Raw genomic sequence first — 26,975 nt, forward strand, 5'->3', positions numbered from 1 at the left:
AAAATAAAAAATAAAAAGCCTTGGGGATGTAGCTTGGTGATTAAGCACCCCTGGGTTCAGTTCCTAGTACCAAAAAACAAACAGAAAATCCTCCAATAAATTGTAACTCAAGTTTGGAAATGTATTAGTAAGAATTTTCTTAAGAAAATCTAAGAAAAATAATAATAAAAATAATTCTGGAAAATGGTTTAGATTTCCCTCCCTTGTCAGAAATTAAATCTTATACAGTTAGTTATATAACAGCAATATTGCCAAAAATACGAACTATATTTCAAAAGTTCTGGATTAATAAATGAAAGGAAAAAAAATCAGAAGAAATGGATATTTCAGGCTAATCTCATTCTGGAAATTATTATTAAAATCCCTACAAACTAAATCTGTCCCTTTCAACACTAATAGTTAAAAGTAAGAGCTGTTCAGATATTCAGTGCTCCTGGTGCTGCTGACCACAATGGATTCCACTCAGGAAAGCCTAACACCCCCACCCCGTTCTGACCCTACATGCTGCAAGTCAGCCATCTTGGAGAACCAGCATGACTTGGCAGCAATGGCACCCTCAGACTCAAGCTACTTTTGAGCTGGTCTTTACTGTTCAAGGAGCTATCAGCTTCCGAAATAGCTGACAAGGTTTGCTGCGACAGCAGCCCGGACCCAGAGGTTTCCATCTATGAGGTTCCTTTAGCAAAGTGCCTCAGTGCATTTACTCACCAGCCCTCTGCAACCCTTGGGTACAGGCTGACAGTATCCTCTTGTTGCAGGGGAGGGGACTAAGGCACCCAGGCAATGAGGCAGAGCACAGATTAAGAGAGCAGCAGTGTCCCTTTGGAGTCTGTCCTCTTAACTACAATGACATTCCTGACATTGGTCAAACATTCTTCAAAACAGACCCATTTAAAGGGAAAGATGAAAAGGAAATACATGAAACTCAAGAAACGGTAGGTGACTTGTCCAATGTCACTGGCTCTAAAGCCAATCAGCCTTCCACTGTCTGCACTCCTTCCCAATCTAAGGTTTGGAGGGAAGAGGTTACGAACATAGATAACCTTGGCAAATAAAAAACAGGAAAATGAATACTCATTTGTTATCACAACTATATTAAGGTGAATTTTATTCTTTTAAATAAATAAAATGCAGTACCAGATTTGAAAGAGGAAAGACAGCGCTCTTGGATTCGCCGAGAGTCAATAACAGCGCTCTCACTCAAACCTGAAGCTTCAAAAGTTTCCATGTCTAACGAGTGCACTTCTGTCTTGACCTTCCAAGGTCTCCCTGCTCCAGAATGTTCCTCCTTTCCTGTAGGAATTCCCTTCCATTGGGACTACAACTCTTCACCAGCTTTGACTTCTAATTCTTCCTACTTCCACTAGTTTAGCCCTCACCGAGCCTCAGCAGGACCATCGCAATGTTCTCCTAATTGGTATTACTCTGTTCTTATCCATTGTAATTTTTCTTCTCCAAGTTTCAGCATGAGCTTTTTAAATACAAAATATGATATGCCACTTTTTGCTTAAAGCTTCTGCAGTTTTGTATAACCTACAGAAGATTTCTTTATTGGAAGGTATTGGCCCATTCACATTAGACTCCCCAAATTGCTGGTTAAAATTCTGGGTGTGGGGCTCAGAAATCTGCCGCAGCCCACCTGGCTGGACAAAATAGCCGGGGGGTGGGATGACGAACAACTTGTGTACATTGATACAGCAGGAGTGGGAGCAGTTTATTTAGGACAGGAGAGGTATACATACATTCCACACAGCTTATCTTAATTAACATAAACTAGATACAGCAGTCAACCAATAAGAAATTTCCACACTTAATGGCTCGCTGGCGCCACCTCACAAACCACTCCCCTTGGCAAAATGCCAGGCGCCATCCTGACTTGTTTACAGACTAACAGAAATCTACTTTTCTAATTCTTCAAGTGACTAGCAAAAAAAAAGAACCTTGGAAAGAATTAAGCTATTAGATTTAAGGTCAAGCTCCTGAATACCATGTTAGTTTCTTGAATGATCTGGTTGGTCTCTCTTAATCTTTCTGTCCTTAAGTTTCATTATTATTCAAACATGCAACTTATGGTTTTTTAAGGCATTACTTAACAGTTCTTGAACACAGCATATGAATTTTCCTCCATGTCTTTGAGCTTTGCAAAGCTGTTCACCTCCTCTTTGTCATCCTGTGCATGCCAAGCCTTATCCCATCTCTGAAGGCTGCTATGGGAACAAAGATATGGGGGTCTCTCTGCTCAGCTCCCACCGCATTCTGTGCACATAGGTTCTAACACTCATAACAGTTCTGTTTCTCTTCCACCAGACTGTGAGCTCTTTGAAAGTAAAAATTGGCTTATCCCTCTTTTAATTTTGAACATATGCTAAAATAGGTATTTATACAACAAAAGATTTTGCAATGACCAAGAAGAAAAAAGGCAAAAATCAAACCAAAACAAATGCTCCAGAGATAATGAAGAACTGATACTTGATCAGTGCATATTGTATACATGTGTATAAATATTACACTGTACCACATAAATACGTACAATTATTTGATCATTATGCACTGTACACTGTACCAGTTATCACATTGTACTCCATAAATATGTACAATTAAAATAATATCTTAAAACATTAGTAGAGGGGCTGGGGTTGTGACTCAGTGGTACAGCATGGGTGAGGCACTGGGTTCAATCCTCAGCACCAAATAAAAATAAAGGTATATTGTGTCCATCTACAGCTTAAAAAATATTTTAAAAAATCAGTAGAGTTGCACAAATGTTTTTGGGTTGAGCTCTTGATACCCTGATGTTTTCTTTTCTACACCGATAACATGAACCAGTCCTTACAAACATGACTGAACTTTTTTTTACTGTTTGATACAGTAATTATACAACAATATGTATTACATAAAGGGTTTTTTTTAGTATTCAGGAGTGAACCCAGGGCCTTGTGCATGTTAGGCAAGTGCTCTACTGCTGAGCTACATCTCAAGCCTTAATTTTTTGAAACAGGGTGTTGCTAAGCTGCCCAGGCTGGCCTTACACCTGCACTTCTGCTGCCTCCGGGTTCCAGCAGGTGCAACGGCTGTGCCCAGCTCAAAGACATTCTTTAACCACTCACAGAATGTGGGCAGTTTCTAATACAGCACCCTTTCCTTCTTTAAAAGAAACTAAGTTGGAAGCATATACTTTCAAGGCTTCGTATACAGCCTTTGAATACATTCCCATGATGAACTATGGAAGCAATAAAAGCAATTTATCCAATTTGTGTTTGGCATGCTGAGTGGTTTCATTTAGATATTTGGCCAAAGCCTTGGTTCCTCTTTAGTGATGAAATGTTGACAAGGGAGGCAATCTTCAACAATGGGGTGTATATGACCAATAAGAAAAAAAGCATATCTTTCTTTACACACATAATGATATTTTAAAATCAATATTCATGAAAACCATTGTCCTAATGGCCAGCTGTAGTGTGAAAATGACACTCAGTGTGCGTGTCACATTAAGTGGACAGCTCAGGCCTAAGGAGAATCTCACCCTGCTGGCCCTGGGGCGTCTGTGAGATGATAAACTGCGCTGGTTGCAAGTTGGTGGTCGGGTGAACCAACACAAACTGTTGCAAGTTGAGATTCTGCTGTTGTAGCTGTTGCAGCTGTTGCAGATCCTGAAAAATCAGAATTAAACATGGAATGGAAATTCTGAAACCAAAGCTCTCTTAATCCTAAATTTCCCAGCCGACAACTTCTGTCACTCCACCTAGAGAAGAGTCAACATCTAGCATTATTTCATGTCCCAACGGTGTGTGCCATGAATATGCTTCACACAGCATGGAAAGACAGTGGGGCTTCCTAAGACCTTACTATTTCTGTGGGCATACAGAGAGTATGCTCAGCCTGATTTTCAAATGATATAAAATCCACTCTGAACCAATGGTTACAGTTCTATTTTTTAATGTATAGAGACCAACATGGGTTTTAAAACTCCCATTTTGTGACAAAACAGCTTTTAAACATGACTCATTTTGTTCTTGTTAAGAAAAATTGAGTGTTATGTCTAAATTTCCAACAATAAACTAAGATCAATGACTCATGAAATTTGACACCAGTTTATCTAACTCAACTGAGAAAGCAGGGTTAAATTACTAAAAAGAGAAAAATAGCTATCCCTACAAAAATCTGGTCCATAGCATAACAATAGCCTTGATGGTCTCTAGGTCTTGTGGCTATCAGACTGCTTTCAGACACACTGCCTTGCCCAGATTCATGTCCACACACAAAGCTTGGTGATGAAGAAAGCAACCCAAACTGAAATACTATCTTGATAAAGAAAGACTGCACAAAGAGTAATAAAGGTTAGTCTGACATCATTTTTTAAACTTCTAGTCAAACTCTTGCAACAATTTAAGTCCACTATTGAGTCTTCTCTGGGGGTAAAGGTAATAGTCCAGAATTAGACTTATAACTCTTCATATATTTTACTCATTGAATGAAAGTTCACCTTTTTCCTCTTTGTGAGATAAAAGATTTATTTTCCTCCTTGGTCCTACTGTTTATGCCTCTTAAATAATTTCTTTAATTGTATTTGGATTCTTCGCCCTAAAATGAGAAAAATCAGCCAAATAACACTGTACTGTGATTCTCCACAGTGCTAATCGCTCCAGAGCAGAGATGGCTTGCTGTCTCCCACACATGGTGGCCGTTCACTGCCAGCACGTGAAGAAGCACGCCTGCTGCAATTAGCTAATTAAGATAAACGCAGTAATCCCCTGCCTCAGAAATTCACCAGCTGCTTATTCAAGATCATCGCTTATATAAACAGTCAGTTATTCAAATAATCTGCTATGTGTTTATAACACCAACTCAAACAAGCAAACAAATGAATTATTGTGAACTCAGTAGTAAGAAAGAACTCTGTTAACTCACTATCTGGAGTTCCATACCAACCATCATAAAGCTAAGTGGACACTAAATAAAACCCACCACTTCATCCTCGCTCACCTGTGCGATCTGGATGGGCTGAGACAGGGGGATCTGAGTCATAGGCGTGGCAGCAGAGGCGGAGATGGTAGCACCAGCAGCACTGTGCTGCTGGCTGGCGGAGTGCTGCTGCACAGCTGCGGCCAGTAGTTGGGCCTGGGCTTGGGCCTGCTGCAGCAGCAGTTGCTGCTGGGCTGGTGTCAAGGTGAGCTGTGTGGACCAGAGCAGACACAGGGTGTGGGTTGAAGAAGCTGGCCTCCTACAGGACAACTGCTCTAAGTAAGTGACTCAAGTGGTGCCTGGCCCTAGTTACCCAACTTCACAATCAGCACTGCAGCTAAAATGTTTACTAGTGATTAAATGACCATCACTAGCAGAACATTTGAATTAAAATGGTAGTTCTCACTCAGGACTTAATCATTCAAGCTTGCCCAGGGCTCTAGGGTTCAGGCAAGAAAGTAATTAACTAGTAAACAAGGGAAAAAAAAAAAAAAAGAATTAATGCTGACAGGATATGAAAAGAAATTTACACCCAACAGAACAGCAAGTGATGAGTCAGATGAATGAGGAACAGGGATGCTGGATACTACCAGGAAAAGAACTGATAAGGCCCAGCTGCCTCCCCCTGGCACAAACCCCACCATATTCCAGCATTCCCATTATGTCCTAAGATGTGACTAAAGACTATGAGGCCATTTGCTTCTTTTCTAAATCTCCCTACAGGCCCCTCTCACACAATCTTTTCTGTGTTGAAAGCACTGAATCTCTGCAACTTTACATCCCCTTCCAACATATTATCTCTGTGAAATAGGTGGTGACAACCACTTTCTTTACATGCAAATGAACCTTAATGCCCAGGTTTAATAGAAAGTCCAGCCACAAGAACCTGGAATCTCAAGTGCCTCTTACTATTGTAGACACCAGTCACCAAAAAGCTGCATATGGTAAAGTGGGAAATGTATGTAGACCCGATTTACACTTGCTTTCGTAAAGCAACTTATTTAAAATAAGCTTAAATCCAAGTTGCAAGTCTACAGAATTGCCATTTTGGAAACATTTCTAATTAAAAAAATAAGAAATCATGTAATATTCTGAAGTGCATTAAGAATCACTTAGAGGCACAACCCTCCTTCTAAAAGGTTCTAACACAATCTGTGCATTATAAACAAGATCGAGCTAAGCATGGCAATGCAAGCCTGTAATCCCAGCAACTCCAGAGGCTAAGGCCAGCCTGGTCAACTTTGCAAGACCCTGTTCCAAAAATAAATAAAAAAGGTGGAGGGTGGGAGGGAGCAGGGGGAAGGTCTGGGATGGAACTCAGTGGCTCAATCTCCAGTACCAAAAACCAAAACACAAAACCCCGATGAATAAAAATGAAACTACTCATTACCTAGATGCATATGTATACAGATATATGCATGCATCTTTTTATTCTGAGGTTTGACGTGATATAAATGATGTCTTAAAGAAAGCTGGAAATTTACTGCAGTCACATAGGCTAATTTGTTACCAGTAAAAATAAATTTACTGAACGTTATGTGCCAAGCACGGTTTTATGAGCTTTACATATATCATCTCTAATCCTAATAACAGTATTGGAATAGGTATTACCGACATCTCCATTTTACAGGAGGAAAATTGAGGTTCAGGGAGATGAGTAGTCAGCCCAGGCAGTATGTTGCAGAGCCTGGTATGAGACCATGTATTTTAGAACATTACTCAGTCACTTAGGAGAAAACGTTTCCTTTTGTTGGTACTAATCCACTCTTCCTGCAGGGACGTCGTGATTCTAAACTGACAACTGCCACTTAGCCAATATAATGAATGGTCTTGACACAACTCCATCTCATGATGAAGGAACACCTGAACATGGGTTTAGAAACTCCTCAGGTTATCTGCAACTGTAACAAAAGACATCCTGAAAACCTGTGACAAAGGTGAGCCCTTTTTCAGAGCTGTCTGCAGCACTGGTAGTTCCTTAGACACAACAATGCCATGTTCAGTAAACAGTGCTGATCGGATGTTGGCTGATGGCACCTGTGACACAGGGGGAGTTTATTAAGATGTTCTCAGTGGAAACTTACCCCAGTTATCTGTCCTCCAGCAAGCATGAGCTGGGTCTGGGGGATGGCCGCCTGCACGGAAGGCTGCGGAGAAGGCTGGCTTGGCTGTTGAGAGTCCCCTGACTCTTCATTAGATTTAGACTGAGGTGGGAAGGATAGGAAATGAAAGATTACAACAGTTGATTAAAAGAAATGTATTAGTAACTCCATATTTTAAGAATCATTTAAAATATAGGTTATTTGATGATGAATTCTCTATTTTCTTTTTCTTTCTTATTCACTTATATATTCCTGGTTTTGCATATAAGTTCTTAGTTTTTATTCTAGTGCCAGCAATGTTGCAATTATAATTTTTAAAATTAAATTGATCCTCCACTTATCAAAAGAAAATTTTACAACCGCAAATCCTTATCCGTTTCTGTGTCAGACCCTCCATACTAACATCCTGACACAGACTTGGCAGTCTGAAGCTTCTTCATAGGCCATCTTAGGGGCTCACTGTTTGACCCAGAGGGTTTCTCCTGTACTATTTTAAATGACCTGTAAATCTAGCATCTTTGTCAAGCTTGAGGGGAAATACCGCAGTCAAGAAAGAGCACACACTCCTGAAAGGGGCACAGAGAGAAAATTTTATGGTAATTAAAACTGGTTATGCAGAGCATTAAAATTCTGCATAGATTTGCATATTTCCCACCACCTGTTTTGGGGACTGCAGCAGGGCTAATTAACATAAAAGCTCTGATTAATTCTGCCAGTCATTGAAAGATAATTACAGTGCAGGACTGTAAACATTCTGCACTGGAGATACAGCCTGTTTGCCAACATCCCTCTAAGGGATGAAAGTTTACCATGGCAACCAAGGCAATTTTCTACCTCCTCTCCCTCAGAAAGGAAGATCACATTATCTCTTTTCTTTTCTCTCCTTGTTTCCATGTGTTACAAGGTCCATATTCCACTGGGTTTCATGGAATGCTCAACCCAAGGTCTTTAGTCACTAGCAACACTGAAATCAATCCACCACAGTACTGCTGCTACCTCTTGACTGCTAGTCACCCAACACTATAATGAAAAGAAGCCAAAGGAGGGGTGCATGACACCTGATTTCTGCACGCTCTGCCACATACCACATGTTCACATGTGCAAACTTACAAGATTTAAGTTTTGCTTTAAATTTTTGTCTATTTACACACCAACATCCATAAACAGGTTTAGTTACAATTCTTAGAAGCATAACATTTAGAGTAGAGAGGAACTCTGGCAATCTTACAAATATCCACATTTCAATGAAGATAAAGGAAAAAAAAAAAAAACTGGGTCCCCTCAAGTGACAAGACTTGCTAAAAGTCACACAGTTAGTTCACACCTAAGACTTCCACAATTCTCAGTCCAGGGCTCTCTGCATTGTTTTCCTGAGACATGAAAAATGAAAATAAAAAGACCTTTGGAAACAAAAGAGCATTTAAGAGATTATATGGTTTGGTGATTAGATATGTGTACAGTGTGACTTAGAAACATTTTACTAAACTTACATATAAAACTTTGAAGGCAGACTTTTCTCATCCACCTTTGATTCATGCATAGAATATAAAATTGATTTTCATGAATGGCAATAATTATCATTTGTATCTTTATGATGTTCAGTAATAAAAATATAGAAATAAATAATAAGAAAATTTAAAAATAATAAATAGTAATACTTTTGTTTCCTATTATAAAATTATTATGTACTCATTATAGAAAATTTTGGAAAAAAATAAATGGAAAAACTGACCCATTATCTCATGTCCCAGCTTACCTGTACATTTAAAGACTGAGCAGCAGCCTGCAAACTTGTTCCAGCGAGCTGGACCTGTAAGTAAAGTGATAAAGGGAGGTTCTAGGCCAATACTGTTGGCATTCATCACCAGAGGTGTCCTCAACACTTTATAAGACTCTCCACTGAAGGCGTGTGGCTGAGAGAAAAGGTAAGTACAACGAGCTCGTCTTACTGGGTGAAGACGTCATGGGAAAGTTCACAGTCCCCATCTCACTAAAAGATGTTGCTGATTTTTTCTGAAGCTGTTTTCACCCTAAATGAGTATCACAGGGTTTTACATCTGTACTGGATGTGCCTACTTAACATGTCTGTATTTACAGGATGCCTAGATCCTGAGCACTTAATTCACCTTCCACATATGTTAAAGAACACATAAGAATAAGCTCCCTAACATATTAGTTTATCATTAAAAATGAGAACCATAAGGTTCTTTCATAATTTCCACGTATACAGAGTAAAACTTTCTTTTAAATCTTTTTATCTGTTTTAATTAGTTATACATGACAGTAGAAGGCACTTATGCACTTTGATAGATCATACATAGCAGAGTAAAACTTTCATATATGCACACCAACACAGGTAAATCCTTAAAATATTTAGCATCATAACTTAAAATTTCTAGCTAAAATAATCTGTCCTATAAACCACACATGAAAGTTTGTCATAATATTTACATTTCACACATTCAGAAAGTTCAAAATCACGGTTATGTTGAAATATGGGTATAGAGCCAGTCTACTCCCAGCAGCTCAGGAGGCTGAGGCAGGAGAGGCAGGAGAGGCAGGAGGAGAGTTCAAGACCAGCCTCAGCAAAAGGGAGGGGCTAAGCAACTCAGTGAGACCCTGTCTCTAAATAAAATACAAAATAGGGCTGGGGATGTAGCTCAGCGGTCAAGTGCTCCTGAGTTCAATTCCTGATACCTGCCACCCCATCCTACCCACTCCCCCCACCCCCACAAGTGCGCGCGTGCGCGCGCACACACACACACACACACACACACACAAAGAATATGGATACACACACAAGGAATTAGACAGCCACTGTTTGGCAACTGTGAAAACGGTCTCAGGCAGGAGTCATCACTGGATGATCAACTACGCACAAGATTTGAGGAGTAACAGGAAATTGACAAGGTCTCAACTACTGCTCCCCAAGTGCTAACGACAAGGGCAAACTCATACCTTTACAGAGGGCTGTGGGCAGCAGTGACCAAGCAAGCACAGAGCTGTCAGCAAGGATACTTGTGCCTCCTGCTAGGATGCACTGTGAGGAGCACACACTCCCTGCATGGTAGGGAGAGAAAGGAGCACAAGAGTGCTCCCACCAAACGAGGATTCTGGCAAGGGACTGTACGCTGGAGGAACAGAGCATCATGAATCACTCCAGGGCTCAAACCTGAGAGACTGGGAAATGGCTGTGTCACCAACAGGGAAGGCAGGAGTCCCGCTCTGGATATACCACAGAGCATTAAGATGTTCTGGAGTTAATCTAAGCCTGGATATGGAGCTCATGGAGTGAAGCGCTAAGATTCACTGACCGCTAAATCCTTTATTTGAAATGACTCTACTAACAGTGCTGTTAGTAAAGACTCCCCCAAAGGAAATAACAACAGAAATTCCCCCTGCCGAGATTTATGGAGAACACATTTTAGATCCACTGGACTCAAAGAGACCAACCTGAAGAGAGAATGTTTATAGCACGCAGCCCAGGAGAGGCGAGCCCCAGCAGAGGAAGGGGTTTCAATACAGAGGTTTAAAGGAGATCAAGTTCTATGTGACTTTATTTAAACCATGATGTGATGCTCCTGGGCTAACACTTGTTGAGAAACAGGATATTTATGCAGTCTTGCAGAATCACTCCACAGATATTAGTTACAAGGAGGAAACAGTGACTTACAGTGGATCAATGGGACAAACAGACCTTAGTTGAATGATCAAACTTAGTATTACAAAAATAGGACAAGGCAATATCCTATGCCTTTGGATACAATGTTTAGGAGTGTTTCTTTCAAAACCACTCCAGTCATGAGAGAACATCAAACAAACCCAAATGAGAGGTATTCTATAAAATAGCTGGCCTTTCTCTACTCTTCAAAATAGTCAGTATCATGAAAGACAAAGAGGCTGAGGAATTGTTCTGAACAAATGTGAAGACTAAACACAAAGTACGGACTGGATCATGGACAGAAAATATTTAAATAGCAACCATATATTAGAAAACAGTCTCATCAGTGCTGAACTTCTGAAATTTGAATTGTAGTTTTTAAGATAATGTTGTTTATAGGAAAAGCATATTAAGTGTTTATAAGCAATCAGCCACAATGCCTGCAATGTACTCTCAAGTGATTTGAGGAAAAAAATTCACATTTTCTATGTGTATATATGTACACACACACAAACACAAAGAGCAAAAAAGTAAATACGGTAAAGCAGCAAACACTGGTGATTTCAGACAAATATTGTTCTACTGCAATTGTGTAGATTTGAAAGTTTTCAAAACAGAAGGATAAAATAAAAAAGAGAGCTTCCCTTTAACACTTGATTTTGCTAGTTTTTCACATTTTTCCAGGCTCAGCTGAAAAGGACATTTCTTTGGCTTCCATCCTTTTGCTAGGAGGTATTGGAGGGTCTGTGACCTTGGAGGCCCCAGAGCTGGTTCAAGGTTTGCAACCATCTTAGAATCTAGACCAAGGGGAAAAGACTGCATGCCATCCATGTACCTCCACCAACTGTTAAAACTGTACATTTGGACCATGTTATGGCTTGGATGCTACATGTACCCCAAAAGGACCATGTGTTGAAAGGCTTGGGACCTAGTGGAAGAAAGCTAGGTCACTGAGGGCATGCTGTCAAGGGGGATATTAGGACCTTGGCCCCTTCCTTTCCCTTCCTCTTTGCATCTTGGCCATCCTTTGGTGTGTGGCTTTGCTCCACCAAACATTCCTTACTATGATGCTCTGCTGTATCACTGGCCCGAAGCAACGGGGCCGAGCAACCATGGACTAAACTTCTGAAATTGTGAGCTACAAGTAAATCTTTCCTTCATTAGTTGATTTTGCTCAGGAGTTCTGTCACAGTTACAGAAATCTGATTAATATAGAGTGACACACATAGAAGCCAATAAAAGATGCTTTCTATGTACAACATAATTAACTACATGCATAAAAAATGTGACTCCCTTTAATGTCAGAGAACTTGTTGGAAGTTTAAATATGTTCTTAGAAGAAAATAAACATGATAAGATTTTTATAGATTATGTTACGTTTCTCTGATTCAAAGATGCAGTTGTCCCTCCTATCCACAGGTAATACATTCCAATGTTGCTCCCTCACTGATGTTTGAAACTGCAGATAACACCAGACCTGAGTATACTAGAATTTTTCTACAGAGATAGCTACAACAAAGCTTAATTTACAAATTAGGCCAGTAAGAGATTAGCAAAAAATTAGAAACAAAATAGAGCAATTAAAACAACATACTGCAACACACATCATTCGAAACTTGTGAACTGTTTCTGGAATTTCCATCATGGATAACAGAGACTGTGGGTAGGGGGCACAGCACAGACAAAGCCATATGCTGAGCACAGCATGGACAAGGCTTGGCCTTAGAGAAGCAGCTGGCTGTTGCCAACAACCCCCTCTGCATCTGTGGACAAATCACAGGCTTTGGAGTAGCTTTCCTGAATTTCATCTGTTTTCAAGTAGAGAAAAACTTCTTTTACTGTTTAGATAGTCTTATAGTGTATTTTTATGAGAAGAGTAGAGCAGCATGATATGCATCCATTCACAGCAACTTAACATGAGAATATGCAGCCTGGGAGGGTTCATGTGGGCTTGTCACTGAGTTGCCGCCCCCATTAGGCATACTGTTACCAGCATCGCTACTAGCAAATACACTGTAAGCATTAAATTAATTCTAGGTTTTGAGGAGAAACCACTAACATGTGAAGTGTGTTTCTTAATACATAATTGTGAACATAAATCAAGAAGTGGGATGCTCTGATCATATACCTCCTAACTGTTTCCACTGTCAATCAGCTCTCATATCCCAAAACTCTTAGGTGGCCAATGTTTGTTTTGTGCTCTCTTCCCCTTTACATTATAGCTATAACACAGATGAAGAGAATCCACGGTCTGTTTTAGACTCATGAAAAAAAAATCCTCTGGTGTCTGGGTAATAAAGCTGAGGCAGGTCTTTTTAAACCTCAAGCTAGGGGGTCACAGTCGAGCAAAAGGCTCTGAGTAGTTGCCTGAATCAAAAGGTTGGAAGCTGTTTCAAAGAAGGGATAGGAGCACTGCACCCAGAGCCCTATATCGGAGGTCACAGGCAGCAGTAATTTTGCCATTTTGGAGGACTGACTTCAGTAGGCCACCACAAACTCACATCATTCTCAGAATCTAGACCCAATGATCCAGATGTTACAGACATTCCATTCAACAAGAAATCCCCCAGCCCCCGCCTGTGGCCTCAATGGCTATCAGTCAACTAAGATGTACTGATTCCATGCTGACCATTTGGATGACACGATTAGATGTGATCAGTATAGGGTTTACTTAATTTTAAAAGTCTCACATTCTGAAAACACTTCCCCAGGCCCTAGCACTTCAGGTCTCCATCTTTTACTCTCACTTATGGTTGAGCAGAACATTCTACCTGATGGAGGTGTCCAAGGAAAGCCTGGGCCTGGGCTGTTGAGATTGCTCCTCCAACAGGCACAGGCTGCTTCTGGAAGTCCAGACCATTGGTTTGTGTGCCTGGAAAGCAAGCGAAATGATTAGAACTACTACAGAAAAATTCAAATTGAAGAGAGTATCAGACTTCAGTTACCAATGTAACTGACTGTTCACTAGGAACTTACTTTGCATAAGCACTTTTGAAATACCTCCAAGGAGAAGACAGGAATAAAAAAAAAAAAAGAAAAGAAAATATAGTAAAATGGTTTCTCTTCAGAATATAGGACTACAAGACAAGTATGTAACATAAACAATGAATTACAGCCATTATGTGGCACTATATCATTCTCACTATTGTAAAGAATGGTAGAGACAGAGTTCCAAAAGAGGCACCAAGCCTCTCATCATACTTGATATTTGGCTTGGACAAAAGAAAAGCACTATGATTTTGTAAGAGCAAGGAGTTACTATTGATTTAAACCCTTTAATGAATGACGCCTCTGATGGCAAAAGAAGTTCTTTACCCAGTAAGCATAATGAAAACAAAATAGTTGTACTGATTTCTCCAATTCCAAAGTATGGATTACTCCATACGGTATCCCCCAACCCCACACTCACCCCAGGGATCCAATCCAGGGCCTCATGCATGCCAGGCAAACACTCCAATCACTGACCTACATCCTAGCCAACTATACACATCTATTAGCAAGGGCTCTGCTCTAATCATATTTTTCAAAATGTTTTGCCAGTGCTTTTAAAAAATCTCTTATGCTGTGATTTCATGTTGGAACAGAACTGATTTTATTGAAGGATATGACACCCTAACACCCAGAAATATTTTCTCAGGAATATAATACATTGTTTTCAAACTCCTATATCCAGTTATCATTTTTAAAAAGCCAGAATACTTTGTACTGAATAAAGTATAACTGACCAGGAGCCTCCAAAGTCTTTTGGTACAAGGACATTTCCTACAACTCCCACACCTCACCTTCCTACCCTTACACAATGTGGCCACGCCCTGGGCAGGCAGTAGAACAGAGCTAGAACCTGACTGCATCACTGTTAAGAGCTCTCATTTTTGCCACCACACACCCTAATTTCTTAGGTATACTGCATGACCCGGAAGAGCTATTTGAGGTCTCCTTAAGATAATCACAAGAGAAATGTGTGTACACACACACACACACACACACACACACATACACTTCACTTCCTGAAAAACTCACGGATCATTTCTTGTGATTTTCTTTCCTGAAGTCTCCCACTTTGGGAAACTTTAGGACTACCTAGATACAAAACAGTTAATGCACTTAAGAGTACAATTGTGTCAATTAATTAGAAACTAGCATGAAATAAATTTTAAAGTAATTAGAGTCACTTCCATAGCCAAATCCAGAAGTTTTACTATTTTAAAGTTGTGTTTTATCATTAATTGCTGCTTTTCTCTCTATGCAGGAAATCATTACCTACAAGAAGATTTTAAGTTGTACACCATAAGATTATTTAGTCAATCATAACTCAGCAAAACTGGGTGAAAAGACTGTGTACTTTTGGAGAAATCTGCTCAAAACATACTAAATAAGCCAACATGGCTAAAAGATGAGATCAGAAAAACCAGAGCACTTAGAGATTCATTTCAATGAGAAGTCTTCCAGAGTCAACTATTTCACTCTTATGGAGTCAAAATTCTATACACTGGGCTGGGGATGTGGCTCAAGTGGAAGCATGCTTGCCTAGCATGCGTGAGGCACTGGGTTCGATTCTCAGCACCACATAAAAATAAAAAAAATAAAGATATTGTGTCTACCTAAAACTAAAAAATATTTTTTATTTTTTAAAAAAATTCTACACCCTGAGTCCACCTTCCAGTTCCCATAAAAATGATGACAAACTCCTTGTAAGTCACAAAGCACCACACAACAAGAGACTCGTTTCTGGTAGCGGCCACTGCTCTACAGTGTACTGCTGCTGATCACAGTAGCAGCACTCAGCTGGGGTTCTGCCTCCTGGGGGATGGGATTAAGGTAAGGACTTTGACTGTAAACTTTTTTTACATATTAGGATGTTCTGACATCTTACAAAAACCTTTTGGCTGGGAAGAATCTGTTCTCCTGTCAATTCTAAGAGCCCAAACTGACCAGTCCTGAGCCACATTTGCCCAGACTCTGAAGACAACATTCCTCTGTCTCAGTCACCCTAGACCAGGTGCCAGGCCACCAGAGAACACTCCATGGGAAACCCAATATAGACAGTGGCCCTAACTTCCCTGCCCTTTTCTTCTCTGGCTCTGGGCCATCTTGGTGTCTTTTTCATGTGAGCCTGAATAGAGTGCCATGCTTTTTATTTCTAGGACCTGTGAGTGTAATAAACTTTGTCATCCTGAGCCTTTATTTACTGTGACCCTTTTTGTGGCTGTAACTAACTGACCATCTCCTAAAAGAACACAAGACAGTATTCCAAGGCACAAAGGCAACAAGAACACTCAGACAATATCTGAGATCAATACAGAGATTTAGATGCAAAAGCAGAGAATTTCTTTCCTTTTTGAGGGGAGGACCAGGAATTGAACCTAGGGGCCCTTAACTATTGAGCCAGATCCCTAGTCCTTTTTAAATATTTTGTTTTGAGACAGGTTCTCACAAAATTGCTTAGGGCCATGCTAAATTGATGAGATTGGCCTTGAACTTGAAAAATCTTCCTGACTCAGCCTCCTGAGAAGCTGAGATTATAGGCCTGCACCACCATGCCTGGCAGACAATTTCTTTTAACAAGGTGCTAAGGCTTCATTGTAAGGGTAGAAGTAAATAGATATTACATAGACATCATTCTTGTAAAACTGGACTAAAAGGAATGGAGAGGGGAACAGATGTACCTCCCACTCCTGCCCCCAAATGAACTTCAGTGTGAGATGGTAGCAGGAGACAGGGTGTGAGGGCAGAAGTCAAGTCATACATGCCTTGCCTGCCTGGGAGAATAGGGACACTGGAAAAAAGAACCAGGGGGTTGAATTGTTGGGGGGGGAAAGGTGAATCAGTAAGATGAATAATATAGACATCTAAGGACTGAGAAATTCAAAAAACATCTAAGAAAAATGGCCCAGATGACATTTAGAAATGACAGGTCAGGGCTAAAAATTCTGTAAGGTTGTCACTTAAAACAGTATTACTGAACTAAATCTCAGAGATCTTAGTTCAGAGCTTCTAGAAACCTTAAGTGAACAAGGCTAGTTAGTGAAAGGGCTAAGTTATAATGACCAGGTCTTTGGATTCTGTCTAGTTATTCACATCAAAGTGATAGTTAAATTAAGAGAGAAGAGATGGGGTGTAACCAGTGGTGGAGTGCTCACCTGGCATGTGAGGCCCTGGACTCACTCCACAGCACTGCATGCACACATAAATAGAGAGGGGGGGATACATATCAATAAAGAATGGGTACAAAGAAGAGTAGACTAAAGATGAGGGTACCTATAATAGGAGCCAGAAAGACAAAGAGCCAGAGAAGGACCATTAGAGCAGAAAAAACGTTCAGGACTAGTCTCGGGAGCAGGAAGAAAGAGCTACAAGGAAGACATAGTTTAATTAATGTCAAGTGGTACCGGGTACTGAAAAAGAAATTAATTTGAAGAAAATAGAGAAAAGGCAATAATATAGCTAAAACTAATAATTGATGAAACAGGGGAAAACATAATAGAAAGACATCAACTTAACTTACAAATTTCTGGTTAGATGAAATGAGAAAATGAGAGAAAGAGCAAGTAAACAATTCAAGGATCAAGAAAAGGTCAATAAAATACTACAGTACTATTAATTGAAATGCATTCTGCAGTCATATATAACAAATTAGAATAAATAAATTTTAAAAAAAGAAAATACTACAGATAACAAAAAGATAAGGAGTATCATAAACCACTTCATGCTAATAAAATTAAAACAGAAATGGAAACCAGGAGCAGTGGCATACACCTGTAATTCCAGCAACTCAGGAGGCTGAGGAACTAAGCAATTTAGTGAGAACCTGTCTCAAAAACAAAACCCCAAAACAAAAACCTAAAAAACTTAGAAATAACTCTCCAGAAAACATAAGAATGACTCAAGAAATAGAGAATCCAGAGTCCCACAGCATTTATAGAAACTGGATTAGTAGGTAAAAATCTGAAAAAGAGAATACAAAGCCTATACAATTTGAGTATCTAAGGGTGCTTCAAATTCAAGGAACATGTAATTCCAGTGTTTCCCAAACTTTTCTAGAGAACAATAACAAAACAAAACAAGAAATACTTCCTAATTCACTTAATGAGGCGAAATAACTTTAACCAGAAAAAAATACAAAAAAAAAAAAAAAAAAAGAATACAAACTAGTTCAATTAATAAACACATATGGTAAAATCTTAACAGCAATAGCAAACCTTATCTAGAAAGATAATGCATTATGTGTAAAGTGGGTTATTCCGGAAATACAAGGTTGGCATGTGGTTTTTTTAAACAAACAAACAAATAAAAAATGAATAGGATTCCCAAATTCACTAATGGGGGAGGGAGAGTGGGAGGTGGCAGAAGCAAAGGGGCGGATTATAGCATCATCTCAAAGGATGCAAAAGATACTTAGATAAAATGCAATATCCACTAAAAACTCAAGGTACAGGAATATAAATTTTCTCAACTTTATACTATGAAGTAATGCAAATAAACAAATGAATCTGAGGTGATGGCCAAACACCGAAAGTCACTAAGGTCAGCGTGCTAAGGCCACCTCCACAGCCACCGCGAGGGGGGCTTTGCCAGCACAAGCAGCAGGGAAGGAGACACCTGGGCTGGAAAAGTCACTCTTCTTAGGTGGTCTGATTGCAGATGTGGAACATCCCAAGGACAATAATACTGTCACAGAAGCCCAAGTCTAACAAGGTGCAGCACAGAAGTCTACTGCAAAGCTGCCTTTGTCTAGGTCGAATGAAAAAACTTCAAGAGTTTATGTATAATACTTATGGAATTCTGGGAATAAATATATCAAAGTACTGCAAGTTCTATAAGTAAAACATTATAAAGCTTTACCTAGATACGATAAAGAAGACAAATGTGTGGTACAGGAAGTCTCAACCTTGTAAATAGGTCAGTTCTCCCCAAATTGACCTATAGATTCAGAGAAATTTAATATTACGATTCCAACAAGTCATTTTATGTCTTCTTTTCTCTCTTTTTCTGAACAGAGGGGTAGCTGATTCTAAAATTTAAATAGAAGGGCAAAGGACCAAAATGTTATTAAAACCTAGAGGGCCTTGCATGATCATTTGATTGAGACTTACTAAGAAACAATATTTTAGTTAGCTTTTGCTCTGTGGTGACTAAATGATCCACCCAGAACATATGTAAAGGAGGAAAAGTTTATTCAGGGCACACGTTTTCAGAGATCTCAATCCACTGAAGGATGGCTCCACTCCTTGGGGCTCAAGGTGAGCCTGAATATAATGGGGGAAGCATGTGGTAGAAGGAAGCAGCTCACATGGTGATCAGGGGGGCGGGGGACGAGGAGACTCCACTCTCCATATACAATACAGACATGCCCCCAATGGACCACTTCCTCCAGCCACACCCCATCTGCCTCCAGCCCCCGCTCAATTAATCCCATCGCGGATTATTCACTGATTGGGTTAAGACTCGTACAACCCAATCATTTCTCCTCTGAACTTTCATGCTTTGTCTCATATGTGAGCTTTTGAGGGACACCTCACATCCAAACCATAACCGACAGCAATAATCATTAGTACAGGGATAAACAAATAAACCAGAGCCCAGAAACAGCTACAGCTGAAACAACACAGAGGTGAGGAAAGGGTGAGCTATGACCCATCAGTGAGGAAAGGATGCAGTTTTCAATAAATGAGTAACTAAGTATCTATTTTGGGGAAAAAAGTAAGAAAGAAAGAGAAAGAGAAAGAAAGATTCAGAAGGATTAAAGGCTGAAACGTGAAATGCAACACCATGATATTTTAAGAAAACAACACAAGAGAATATCACTGGGACCTTGGGAAAGGGTTTTTCTATCAGGCCCCCAAAGAGAAAGGACAAATTTATCTGCTTTAAAATTGAAGGCTCGGGCTAGGGATGTGGCTCAAGTGGTGGTGCGCTCGCCTGGCATGCGTGCGGCCCGGGTTCGATTCTCAGCACCACGTACAAACAAAGATGTTGTGTCCACCGATAACTAAAAAATAAATATCAAAAAATTCTCTCTCTCTCTCTCTCCTCTCTCACTCTCTCTTTAAAAAAAAAAAAAAAATTGAAGGCTCTGTTCATCAAAGGGTACAAAAATGATTGAAAAGGAGAAAATACTTGTAATCCATGCAAACAACAAGGATTAGTGTTCAGAATACACAAAGAACTTCTATGAATCAATAAGAAAAAGTCAATTAAATAGAAAAAGTGGGCAAAAAAAAAAATGAATAGGAATTTCACAAAAGAAACACAAATGGCCCATAAACACAACAGGCAAGAAGATGTTCATGTCCTTGGAAATTAAGAAAATGCAAATTAAAATGCCAATAAGATATCATTTTTACTTGTAATTGTTAGATATGAGCCCCCCATCACTGCCAAACTCCCGTGTGAATGCAGGAACATCCAGAAGCGAGATGACTGGATTGTGAGTGCTATAGCTTGATCAGTCCACACTGGGTCCAAGGGACCGACTGGTGGTGACTCTAGACAGGTGGGGCTGGAGGGGGGCAGTCCACAGCTGAGCAGCTTTCCTCCCCTGGGTCTTTCCCCCCATAATTTGTTGCTTCATCTCAGATGCAGAGCAAATGGAGGCGGCTGTCTACGTGTAGAGACCTCTGAAACCATGAGGCCTGAATAAACTTTTCTTCCTCGAAGTCGTTCCCATCAGGTATTCTGGGCACAGCAGTACTAAAGCCGAGTAAAACAACATCCAATAAATTGGCTAAAATTACAAAGCTGGTTAATATGAACTTCTGGCAAGACTGAAATTCTTGTTCGTTGTTGGGAGCAATAGAAATCAGTCTTTGGGAGTCTGGTTGGCAGTCTTGGGTAACACCAGAAGTTCAGCAATTACACTATTAAGAAAATACTTTGGAGACTTTTTCACATATGTGAAGTAAGTACAAAATTATTTATAGCAATACTGTTCTTAACAGCAAAACGTGTGCCCTAAATAAACTTTTCCTCCTTTACAGAGGAAATACCCAAATGTTCATCTATAATAGAATGGACAGGAAAATTGTGAAATATTCATATAATGGGATCTTATAGCAGTGAAAATGAATCACAGATAAACATACTAACACAGATCTCAAAAACATCATAATCCAGCCACAGACTATAAACAGTATGACTCAATTTATAAATGGATATAGGCAAATCTAAGTAATGCATTATTTGAGGATAAATACAGATGGGAAAAAAAAATGAAAGAGATGAGCACTGACAGTAAGTTTAGGACAGGGATTACCCTTGGGGGAGAAGAATGAAGTGTTACCAGGCAGACCTCCAGAGAACTTCTGTGCAGTGATCACATTCTATTTCTTGGCCAGAGTGGCAGATACACAAGTGCTTCAACAATACATACATGTTAAGAAAACATCCATGTCACATATACAATGTAGTGTCATGCACACATTCATTGTTTTATATAAAATAACAAAATAAAGCATCAAGATTGACAAAACAGTGCATGAAAATTTTAGGTCCACATCCAGACTTCCAGGAACCAAGGGAAAAGCCAAGGTAGGGGGTGATGGCATGACTTCCTTCAGCCAGGCCAGTCAGTCAGGGGAGCGTGGGAGCCTGAGGATGGCAGTTCAAAGGCATAGGTGGAGAGGACACAGGAACCTGAGCACACTTAGGAGACTGAGACACTGAAGGTGTAAGGGATACAGGGGGCTAAAAGGTGGGGCAGGAACCTAAAGGGTATGAGAAGGGACTCAATTATGAGTGAGAAGCAGAGGTTTACCAATGGAAAAGAAGAATATTCCTCAGCCAGAGGCAAAAGAAAAGGAGGTGGGTAAAACAAACCCAATGAAGAAGGAGGTGGTGGGCTTCAATTAGACAGCTAGAGTTTCTCCAGTAATCAGAGGGTAGTCACTTCCAAAACACAGAAACAGCAAAGCATATAGAAAATATTTGGGCATATGCAATGATGTATATGGCAGGGAATGAAATGAGGTGAATCCCAGGACAGTCCTGGTTATAACAAAGGTCCAGCTAAGACCGACTTTCATGGATTAGAGAACTGGAAAGTCCTTATCTGCTCCCTGTGTGAACAGATCACATCGACTCAGCTCTGCACAGGTTTTAGGCACTTAAACAGCAGCCCGAAAGCTTCTGTCCTTGTTCCCAACTCTCTAACACAGCAGTGACAGTTTATATCTCCCATTTATTACAAAAACACAGTTGGAACCTCTCCACCCTTTGGGGGAAAGGAAGAAGAGAAATAAAATTGAGCTAATAGAATAGGTGAATCACAAACAACTATGCTTGGTCAAAGACGACAAACTCAAGAGGCTACACTGGATGATATTATAGGACATTTCGGAAGAGGTAAAAGTGGAAGGGACTATTTTAAAAAGAACTAGCCAACTCCTTATTTTACAAATAAGAAAGCAAAGAAATACTTCCTTGGTGCCTACCTTTACCATTCCCCTTCTTCAGCACTTGCTTGCTTCCCTACACACAATTTCTGTTACAACCACTTTAAAGAACACCAGTAACTCCTACTGTCAAATCCAAGAGTCCTGACCTCTCGACCACACTGAATACTAACTTCATGAACTCCCTGTCTGGTTCACTTCTGATCTCTATGGTTTTTCTTTCTTAATTCAACGTGAGCACTGCTCAACAACTTCCTGTGATGTGTACCTGGTATCCAACATGGCAGCCACTGGCCCACACAAGGCCACCAGGCACTAAACATAACTTAGCCAGTGTGATTAAGGAGCTAGTTTTAATTTCATGTAATTTAAACGTACATGGTCCATTGCAGTCAGCGGTTTTCCTAGTGACAGTGCACAACTCCCTTTGCTCTGCCAGCCCTGGCCTGGAGAATCTGAAGCTCTTTCCATAGCCTCCCCAATGCCTCTGCAGTAACGCAGACCTCTCTTTGCATGAACACAACTCTACCTCCCACACCATCACCTGCAGTGCCACAAGGCACCACTTCAGAACTGAAGTGTGCCACCTCACTGCCAAGTCCACTCTCCCCCTGGGCAGTCTCTCCCCAGAGAATGACACCATATCCAGCTCACCCCACACTAAGCACAGGCATTCATTTTGCTTTATGCCTATTCCCTCTTCCTTTTCTTACCCACCCTTAGTCTCTTCCCCCCAATGGCTCATTATATTTGACCCCCAATTTCTACTACTGCTGCTCTAGGCTAGGATGCTTTGGAATGGATCTAACTGAATGAGTAACAGAGTATAGTTTTTTGCTTCAAGCCAAGATGTAAAGTGTAACAGGGCTAGAAAATTCTTTTATATAAAAAATTATTTTATTCCTGTTGGGAAAAAATTATGACAAGAGCGACATGACACAAAAGTCAGCTGCCCTCTAAGGGAGAAAAGAGAAAATTATAGACAATCTCTAATAATTTGTGCCTAAAGCAGTCTTTTAGAAACAGATCCTCTCATTAGTGTTCCACATTCATATAGTAGTAATGAATGAAAGTAGATACTACTTTTAAAATTTATTATTAGGTTATTGCTGGCAATAGGATCAACTGATCACTCTCTCAGTTAACAAAGGTATAATCATACTTCAGATGGTACTTTTTACTGTTCTTTCAGGTTTAGTGATAGCTCCCTTTCCCCCTTCTATACTTAAAAACTAACTAACCAACCAACCAACTACATGCACCAGGGCCAGATTTTCAATAAGCGGTGGCCAAAACCTGTTAAAAAACCTATAACCCCTATCAACTCAAACCCTGGAGGAAGGCCTACCTTTCTGATGTGTGTTCTGACACGTGATAAACAGACCCTTCACTGTGCTCTTGAGGTCCTCTGGGAGTGGTCAGCTACTGTCAGTGGCCCCTGGAATTACCCATTATTTAAAACGTCCCTGTGAAGGACTCCAAAAAATTTTGTATTGGGATTTCTACCCTCAGGCTTATAGGAGTATCTTACTCAGTGCAGAATGAAAGCCACAGTAAATTATGTATAAACATTAAGATTATGATGATAATAAAAGAAACGGCCTCTAAGTAAATGTAAGTTTAAAGGGAAGCTAGTCCTTCAGAATCTAAAGTCTGCCATTGCTCTACTCTGGTTTGATGAGATTTTTACCTGAGGCCTGTTTTCTAGTGATTTTCAGATGTTACTCCTGAAAACGCTTGTATTTTCAGGCACATTTTTGGAAATGTTTCCAAAGTGCCAGTTTAAGGCATCAAATTATTAAGAAGAATACTAGTTTATTTACTGGGACCCTGGTCTTCGGGATCCTTTCTCCTCATTCTGGAGAAAATGTCTCTGATCATTCTCTTTATGAATATAATTCCTAACATCAGCCATGGTATTAGTAAATTCCACAAGACAAACATCACTGGTTACTAAGAACTTCTCATGAATGATATTTTTGTAATACTACTTCATAAATGCACATTAGTTTACATTAATAAATTTCTTTGGCCTTTTCATTTGCCCAAAAAAAATCTTACCATTTTCTCTAGATCGGGGGTGGGGGGAGGGAAGACCTCTGGATAGAAAATGAAGTAAAACAGAACAGGATATGGAAGTCTTATATCTATCATAATTCAGGTAAGAAAAGAGGTAGAGTTAACCGACTAGAAAGTCAGTGACTTAACAGGTACACTGCTTTACAAGAAAATAAGTTTTCATATTTCAAAACCAATATTATCAGAAAAAAATTACATAAAAACTTGATATTTAAAAACAGGTCCTTTTTACCTTCCTTCAATATCAAAACTAAGTCTAAAAAGCCAAGGTAAATTTACAAAAACAATGAGCTAGAGGAAAGAGCAGTGGCTGCACTGCAGTGGGAGGACCTGGAATGGTCACTGGTTCTGAGGATGGCTGACCGAGGACATGTCTGGGCATCAAGGCACAGCAGCAGCACCCTCAAGGAATGGGAGACCTCAGGACGCAGCTGGCAGCTCTCCCTCCCTAACTGGACTCCTGCTGTTTTGAAGGATCAAATCCTGCCCATCACCATCTCATTTAAATGCTACCCTCAAGGCACACCGGAGGCTCTACCTTCTCTAAACCCTTCCCTGGTCCTCCAAGTCAGAAACAGTTTCTCCCTACAGTGGATTCTCATATACCTTTTATGAAAATTCTCAATTTCTGCTGTATTCTCAAACATCTACAACATTAATTTCTTGAGAACAAAATCACTATCTTATTCAAGGTTTAGTACTCCCACTAAGTACACTAGGGCAGACTGGGCACTGGAGACAAAAACAAGTCTTCCATTCTTCCCTACTGTAGAAAAAGGGTGCACATTTTTTTGAAAAAAAATTTTTTTTTAGTTGTAGATAGACCCAAAACCTTTTATTTATTTATTTTTATGTGGTGCTGAGGATTGAACCTGCTAGGTGAGTGCTCCACCACTGAGCTACAACCCCAGTCCAGGGTGCACATTTTTTCATTCTCAAAATTTATCCTCATTCTGTACTTCCTTTATCACAGCCTTTCCTCTGTCAGTTAGGTTTCTTCCCTCTCTTCACCCATGATGGTTCCTTCCACCAACATACTCAAATTTCCCCGGAGAAACTCCCACTGACCAACACATTGCACCCCTCCATATCTGCTCTTGAACTATTTACCACCACCTACCCAGAATCAGTGGGCTGCTAACCCCTTGAAGACTGAAAGAGGCTGGTCTTTTTGCACTGGACCTAATAACACCAACAATGATATGGTACATACAGAAGACACAAACCTGAACAAGTCTAAACTACAGATTTTCTGTGAACACATAGGGTCATCTGACTAAAATGCACTGTTAGATTTGCTTTTTTAAATAAGTCATAGAGAAAGACAAACAAGCATAATATCAACATAATCTTAAATAATTTTTAAGATCATTCTCCTTAAAATCTCACAAGTCAATATCATAATAATTATAAACATTCGAGAAAAGATGATCAACACAAAAGTATTCTGAATCCAGAAAATATCAGATTTCAATATGGCAATGGAACTTAAACATCAGAGAAACAGATAATTAAGACTTCTGTTGCTCTCAAGTGAATGTAAAGACCCATAAAGTGGAAGTAATTTATAACTCTACTAAAGCAGCAAATGCCCCAGGAGACAAATGGGAAGTAAGCTACTCTAGTTCAGAGTTGATGGCTGATCATGTCACATTTGATCCAGCTACCTGTTATTGCATTAGCAAAAGCTCTTTTAAAACAAAACAAAACAAAATCAAAAACAATAATAATGTACTCTCTTTGTAAGGAGGAAATCAAGTTCCACTAGTGGTGTTGGGAATAAAGACTTATATGAAAGTGCCAGCTCTTAGCTCCCCCTTATCTAAACTGATAATGCTCAGCTCCATAATGAGAACAAGTCTGTCAAGCACAGAATATGATAACAGGCAAGAAATTCACAAGACTGTTTCAAGGAGTGCTGCAGCCAGGAGTTATCTCAGAGCTGTGGAAATGGTTTAGGACTGAACGAATACAAAGTATGGCTTAAATTTTCATTTTTATTTTATTACACTTCATGGGGAAAAATCATATTCAGGGTACAAATACTCTATTTCCTAGTTGCTTTGGTGTCTCAATTTCCTAGTCCCTGAAATAACATATAACTTGTCATAAGAACTGCTATCAGGAATGTGTACAGTGCTTAGGATTTTCTAAAACAAGCAACCAGGTTTTATTATAGTTTGTAGCTGCTCAATAAGACATGGCAGGCACTGAAACTGTAATGTTAAGGCAAATATGGGGATTCTTTTTTTTTTTTTAATTAGTTGCTCATGACAATACAATGATATTGACATATCACACATTTAGCCAATCCCTAAAAACCAAATGCCCCATGTCTTCTCTGATATAAGAGAGGTGACTCAAAATAGAGTAGGGAGGAAGAACATGACAAACATGGGCATTCTAATGAGGCCAATATAATGAATATTTTAAGTATTCTCCAATCCTTCTGTCAGTCTGTCTGTTTCTATTCCCTTGACAGAAAAACCGAGCCTTGTCTTTGAAGCTATTCTTTAGCCAAGTGTGTCCCACCCACTCTCCTCTGACCTCCCAGTGTGATCAACAGCATTTTTTCTCTCTGCAAAGGTATGTACCTTTGGCTGTGGCCAAAGCACCCACACTGGCACAGGCACCAATGCCCCAACACACAGGAAGATGGGGCAAAAACAGGGTTAGAGGAATAACAGGAAGGAGACTATGGCTGATGATTCAGGCAGAATTCAATGGTACCCCCCACACCCCTTCTCAGGAACCTAAAGCAGTCTACCACATTATTCAGTC

At 39.9% G+C, this 26,975-nt stretch overlaps 1 protein-coding gene across 2 annotated transcripts in view; it reads right to left on the reverse strand.

Annotated features, from left to right (window-relative positions):
• The window catches only part of Pou2f1 (POU class 2 homeobox 1), a 128,994-nt gene that overhangs the window by 30,913 nt on the left and 71,106 nt on the right, over positions 1–26,975 (reverse strand). For both annotated transcript variants that reach the window (XM_076873029.2, XM_076873028.2), the window contains exons 3-7: positions 13,497–13,597; positions 8,821–8,874; positions 7,047–7,166; positions 4,984–5,172; positions 3,524–3,650 (exon numbers count right to left, since the gene is read on the reverse strand). In XM_076873029.2, the coding sequence (XP_076729144.2) occupies positions 3,524–3,650; positions 4,984–5,172; positions 7,047–7,166; positions 8,821–8,874; positions 13,497–13,597 (591 nt within the window). The remainder of the gene's footprint in view (positions 1–3,523; positions 3,651–4,983; positions 5,173–7,046; positions 7,167–8,820; positions 8,875–13,496; positions 13,598–26,975) is intronic.

This window comes from Callospermophilus lateralis, chromosome 13 (genome assembly GCF_048772815.1).
Source record: "Callospermophilus lateralis isolate mCalLat2 chromosome 13, mCalLat2.hap1, whole genome shotgun sequence".
Taxonomy (NCBI): Eukaryota; Metazoa; Chordata; class Mammalia; order Rodentia; family Sciuridae; genus Callospermophilus; species Callospermophilus lateralis.